Raw genomic sequence first — 6,562 nt, forward strand, 5'->3', positions numbered from 1 at the left:
TTTCGAGTGTTGGGCCTCATGTAGGCAAGGTGGCTGAGTTCCTTTTGAGCGTTGGGCCTCACGGAGGCGAGATGGCTGAGTTCCTTTTGAGCGTTGGGCCTCACGGAGGCGAGATGGCTGAGTTCCTTTTGAGCGTTGGGCCTCATGGAGGCAAAGTGGCCGAGTTCCTTTCGAGTGTTGGGCCTCATGGAGGCGAGGTGGCTGAGTTCCTTTTGAGTGTTGGGCCTCACGGAGGCGAGATGGCTGAGTTCTTTTTGAGCGTTGGGCCTCATGGAGGCAAAGTGGCCGAGTTCCTTTCGAGTGTTGGGACTCAAGGAGGCGAGGTGGTTGAGCTCCTTTTGAGTGTTGGGCCTTATGGAGGCAATAACCAAGACCTTTGGCATTATGTCGTGCTTGAGAAGAAAACCCATCAAGCTGAGCAAAATCACAAAATTTCTTGAGAGGGTTAATATGTTAAGTCATGGTGGTTGACATGAAAATTGATTTAATGTTTAACTCTTTAGCATTCAGAAAACTCTATCAAATGTATTTGTTATTTGTTATTAATGCAATTAATCATGCATTATCTTGTTGCTCAAGATTTCAATGATGTGGTTGTTTACTTTTAGAATGACACTGTAGGGTAAGTGTAAGAGGTTAGATCTGGCCAGTGTGGACATAAAACAAGTTGAATATTTTGACCAGATATGGCCGATTTAAATGCTAATGGGTTAATAGGAAATTTGAAGTTACATTTTACTTTGTCTACCTTGTTATATTTTATCTTTGTTGTAAAGAACTCAGGACTATTTGTTGCTCTGTGTTCATTTGTGTTAATTAATATTTCATTGCATAATTATCCCATGGGCTTTGAATACTATTGCTACTATTACTTCTACAGATTTCTGTAGACGATTTCATCTCAATCGAAGGAGAGGGGCTTTCTCCGTCCGGGTTGTGGATCCGTGGAACAAGCTGCCAGATGAGATGGTGAAGATGCCGACGACCGCTTTGTTCAAAGTCTCCCTTGACCACAAGTGGCCTGAATTCTTTACATGAACACCACTCTGTACATAACTCCATGTCCCCCTACATGGCCTTGCTTTTTGCTTTTTGAGCCAAAAGTTAACTAACTAACTAACTAACTACAGATGACAAGGGTGGTGTGCAGCAACGATTGGGTGGTAAACATAAGTCTCATAGAGACTTATCAAAAACCAAGTTTATGAATGAGACTTGTAATTATCAGGAGAAGATAAGGTTCAGAGAATAACTTATGAGAAAAAAAAGTAGTGATGGTGAGATTGTGAGACTGATAGTAACAAAGTTGACTGGGATTGTAAAAAGAAGAGGCTTTGGAGTAAGACAGTGGTGATGATGCTATTAATGGTGTGGATGATAATGATTATAGGCGCAGGAGTGGCTGTGTGGTAAGTAGCTTGTCTACCAACCACATGGTTCCGGGTTCAGTCCCACTGCGTGGCACCTTGGGTAAGTGGCTTTTACTATAGCCTCGGGCCGACCAAAGCCTTGTGAGTGGATTTGGGAGACGGAAACTGAAAGAAGCCCGTCGTATATATATATATGTATGTGTGTGTCTGTGTTTGTCCCCCTAGCATTGCTTGACAACCGATGCTGGTGTGTTTATGTCCCCGTTACTTAGCAGTTCGGCAAAAGAGACCGATAGAATAAGTACTGGGCTTACAAAAGAATAAGTCCCAGGGTCGAGTTGCTCGATTAAAAGGTGGTGCTCCAGCATGGCCGCAGTCAAATGACTGAAACAAGTAAAAGAGTAAAGAGTATTATAGGAAAATATGTATTAGGAACATAACAATGATTGTACTGAGGTGAATATGGATATGCAGCTTTCAATGACCTTTTGTAGCTCAAAAATAGTATCCTTTTAAAAATTATGATGGGTTTACTAAATAGAAGATTTAAAGTTCATGTTATTTTTTGTATTGAATTAGTTAATGTTCAATTCATTTAAGAATATTTTTTAATTTTATCTCAGTTATATACTAATATAACACGGAAGCTGACCTCAATGGAACAAAACTATAACAGGTTGAAAAGCCGTCTTCAAAATTTAAACCTAAATGTAAGTATACGTTTGAATCGTTAATACATGCAGTGTAAAAAAAAAAAACAAACTAAAGATTGTTACATAACAATAAAAACAATTTTGTGTGTTGTAGGAATGTTCCATATAAGAAGTAGGCTACAAAACACTTGGGATGGAGTAGTTTGGTCAGCCCTGAAAGGAGTGGGTCTCATGAATGAAGTATTAAAAATTAAGGCGCATGGAAATATATTTTATTTCAGAACCCATCCTCCTCATTATAATCTGGGAATTATAAGCAAAATAGAAATTTAAAAAATATTATAAAAAGTAAATAATCTTTGGTTGTTTTGATGATGAGTATTCTTCTTGTTCAACCAGTGAATTCTACCTATTCTTTGAATTATAATATAAGTGGGTATTTCAAACACATTTGTATTCTTAGCATAATCTGAAGGCAGATCAGTATGACACAGTGTGAGACAAGACCAAACTTTTTAAATTACAGTTCATCTTATGGAGTTTCCATATAGTTTGTCCACCTAATTTGTCCACCTATTTACATGCAGAAGAACTGGGAAGACCCAAAGCAATGGTGTGGTAGGAGACATGTACTGAAGTGTTACACTGTGGAATTGAAATCAGAGCCCCATGATAATAAAAACGACTTTTCAACCATTTGACAATGTCTGTACGTACCAATCAGACACATATCCAGAATGTTGTCAAATGGTAAAGTAGTATACCTTATCTGGAATAACAGTTTTAGTAGCCTAGTGGTTAGTGTGATGCACTTATGACAGCCAAATCATAGGTTCCATTCTTGGACTGGGTGGTACATTTTGTTCCTGAGCAAAACAATTCATTTCACATTACTCTGTGGTTGGGAGAGTGGCAGAATTGTTGGTGCATCAGCAGAAATGCTTTACAGTATATCTTCCAGCTCTCTGCATTATGAGTTCAAATCCCACCTGCCTGGAGAAGACAATGGGAAATCACTCTGGTATTCATCCCAAGCCAAGTCATGATAGTTGAAGTTCTGGTAATCTACATAACTGCATCAGTGGAGGGTACAAGCCCTCCTTGGTCATATAACAGAATGCTGGAGAAGGTCCAAATGCACAAGACCTACCCAAGAGCAGACATCTCTAGATAGAGAGATAGATAATAGCAATATTTTAAATACATAAAAACTAATAGAAAAAAAGAGAAATTATACTTCACAGAAATTCAGCTAGTTGAATTGGGCAAATGATTAGCCTAGCAGTCAAAGAATCAATGTTTCATATCCCATTACTTTACTGCAGTGTTTTTGTGATCACATAACTCTAAAAGGCTTAGTTTATAAAGCTGCGAATAGGTACTCCTAATATGCTAGTATTGTTAACTACCATAAGCTGCTGGAGCTTTGTATAATTAATTAGCTTGCAGTACTAAGTCCAACTGTTCCTGCGAATTTAGCTTATAAAAATAATGGGCTCTGCCAAGTTTATTTTATTCAAAGTACTCTGTATAAAGACTAATTGATGCTAATGTTTTACAGAATTTCTCTGCATTGTCACCATTTATAATCTAGAGGCGTGCTAAGGATTTTGAAACAGAATGTGTTGAATATTTTACTTATGTAAAATGAAACATTAGCCAAATTGATCTTTTCTGTTTAACTGACTCTGTCAGTATTAATCCTATTTAAATTAACAAATGCAAAAATGGGCACACAAAATTTTAAAACAGTCAATACAGGATTAAGATGAGATTTTGCAGTGTAAGTGTAAAAAAAAATTCTTGGTTTAATAATAATAATAATAATAATAATAATAATGATAATAATAATGATATGTTGTGAAAGACCAAAACAGTAAAGTTTGCTTATTGATTGACATGAGCATCCCCTGTGATCATATCTCGGCGAAAGAGTTTGACAAGCTCAGAAAATATAAAGACCTGCTCATTGAAATTGAGAAAATGTGGCATCTCAAGGCAGTTACAATACACGTGATCGTAGGAGCACTAGGAATGATCAAGAAGGGAACCGAAAATTATATGAGAATGATCCCTGGCTTACCATCCCTGCAAGAAGTGCAAAAGATTGTCGTAACTGGTACATCACACGTATTGAGAAGAGCATTGTCGATGTGAGAACTATTACTACCCATGTATTTTAATTTAACTTTATTTCTATCAAAAAAAAAAAAATGAACAAACTATTGAGTTTAGTTTAATGGCCTACCAATGTATACTATGAGTTTCTTTGCCCTAGGAGTCGGGAAGACACTCGGCAAGAAATGGAAGCAAATTTGAAAGAAGAAGAAAAACCCATAAATAATAATAATAATAATAATAATAATAATAGGGCACTATTTCAAAATTTAGAATTGTAGCACTTTGATGGCTCGGAACCTATTAAATGTATGCTTTTTAGTTTTGCTCACCTATATTCTGAGCTGAGATTTTATCAACAGTGACTTCACTTTTCTTCTCTTTAGGATTGCTATAATAAGCATGGGTAGCATACTGGGTTGATTCAGTTGACTATAGCTAATCATCATAATAATCATCATTATCGTTTAGCGTCCGCTTTCCATGCTAGCATGGGTTGGACGGTTCAACTGGGGTCTGGGAAGCCAGAAGGCTGCACCAGGCCCAGTCTGATCTGGCAATGTTTCTACGGCTGGATGCCTTTCCTAATGCCAACCACTCTGTGAGTGTAATGGGTGCTTTTTACATGCCACCAGCACAGATGCCATATGAGGCTGGCAAACGGCCACGATCGGATGGTGCTTTTTACGTGCCACTGGCACGGAGGCCAGTCGGAGCAGCGCTGGCAATGGCCACATTCGGATGGTTCTCTTATGTGCCACCAGCACTGGTATCACAGCTACAATTTCCCTTGATGTTGATCGATTTCAATTTTGATTTTGATTTTCACTTGCCTCAACAGGTCTTCGCAAGTAGAGTTTTGTGTCCCAAGAAGGAAAGTTATGCATAAGTGGACTGGCTACATCCCAGGTAGAGGCCACGGGTTATGGTCTCACTTGTCTTGCTGGGTCTTCTCACGCACAGCATACTTCCAAAGGTCTCAGTCTCTAGTCATTTCCTCGGTGAGACCTAAAGTTTGAAGGTCGTGCTTTACCACCTCATCCCAGGTTTTCCTGGGTCTACCTCTTCCACAGGTTCCGTCAACTGCTAGGGTGTGGCACTTTTTCACACAACTATCTTCATCCATTTCAATCCTATATAAAAATTAGCCTTGTATCTAATCAAAAGAAATCATTGAGATTAGACATTTGGCAGAAATAACATTGCTAGGCTTAATACAGCATTACTTAGTTCTGTCCTTCTATGTTGTTAGCTTAAATGCTACAATGGTGAACTTCACTTGTAATTCCACAAAAAGAATAAAAGAAAGTAGTAATAGAAAAATATAATCAGCTATACTCTTCTACAAAATGTAACTTTATACTAATAAACCAAGTGATTTTTCTTTGATTAAGTTTCCTCCTATGTACATAAAACTAACACAAATTTTTGTCTTAATTGCTAAAAAAATCCCCAAATTATTTTTAATAGAAAATATTTTTAGATACAGAATTAGAAAAGAAATATTTCTTTGGTGATTTGAATTACTGTATTTGATGGCATATAAGATTCACTCCCACCCCAAAATGTCTCAAAAATCATCCTGGGTCCTATATGTGAAGTTGCTTTAAATGTTACATACTTTAACACACTCAAAATTTTTTTCTTGAATATGCATTGCTGAAATTAGGGTACTTCTAATATGCTATCGGATCTAGTATTTCAGTATCATTTTCACTTGCACTAATAATAATGCTTTTGGACATTGCAGCAGTCAGGTTCTGGAAGCAGTCTTATATCCAGAATAATATCTTTAGAAAACAAATTGAGATTTGATCCAAGGGTGCTGCAGTCATCAGTCGAACTGTTAAAAACACAAGTAAGATCTTTCATTTCTTTTTTGCTCATCTTTTATTTATTTCTTTGTTGCCCACAGGGGGCTAAACATAGAAGGGACAAACAAGGACAGACAAAGGGATTAAGTCGATTACCAGTGTGTAACTGGTACTTATTTAATTGACCCTGAAAGGATGACAGGCAAAGTTGACCTCAGCAGAATTTGAACTCAGAACATAATGGCAGACAAAATACTGCTAAGCATTTCACCTGGCGTGCTAACATTTCTGTCAACTCACTTCCCTTTTGCTCATTTTTATTAATTTTTATTTGTCATCTAAATTCATTGCAATGGCCCAGTGGTTAGGGCAGCGGACTCGCGGTCATAGGATCGCGGTTTCGATTCCCAGACCGGGCGTTGTGAGTGTTTATTGAGCGAAAACACCTAAAGCTCCACGAGGCTCCAGCAGGGATGGTGGTGATCCCTGCTGTACTCTTTCACCACAACTTTCTCTCACTCTTACTTCCTGTTTCTGTTGTACCTGTATTTCAAAGGGCCAGCCTTGTCACTCTCTGTGTCACGCTGAATATCCCCAAGAACTACAT

At 37.9% G+C, this 6,562-nt stretch overlaps 1 protein-coding gene across 1 annotated transcript in view; it reads left to right on the forward strand.

The window, feature by feature from the left end:
• The window catches only part of LOC115210606 (cubilin-like), a 267,655-nt gene that overhangs the window by 21,551 nt on the left and 239,542 nt on the right, over positions 1 to 6,562 (forward strand). Inside the window, exons 4-5 of the mRNA XM_036502575.1 lie at positions 1,994 to 2,080; positions 5,892 to 5,999. Of these exons, the coding sequence (XP_036358468.1) occupies positions 1,994 to 2,080; positions 5,892 to 5,999 (195 nt within the window). The remainder of the gene's footprint in view (positions 1 to 1,993; positions 2,081 to 5,891; positions 6,000 to 6,562) is intronic.

Source organism: Octopus sinensis, linkage group LG4 (genome assembly GCF_006345805.1).
Source record: "Octopus sinensis linkage group LG4, ASM634580v1, whole genome shotgun sequence".
Taxonomy (NCBI): domain Eukaryota; kingdom Metazoa; phylum Mollusca; class Cephalopoda; order Octopoda; family Octopodidae; genus Octopus; species Octopus sinensis.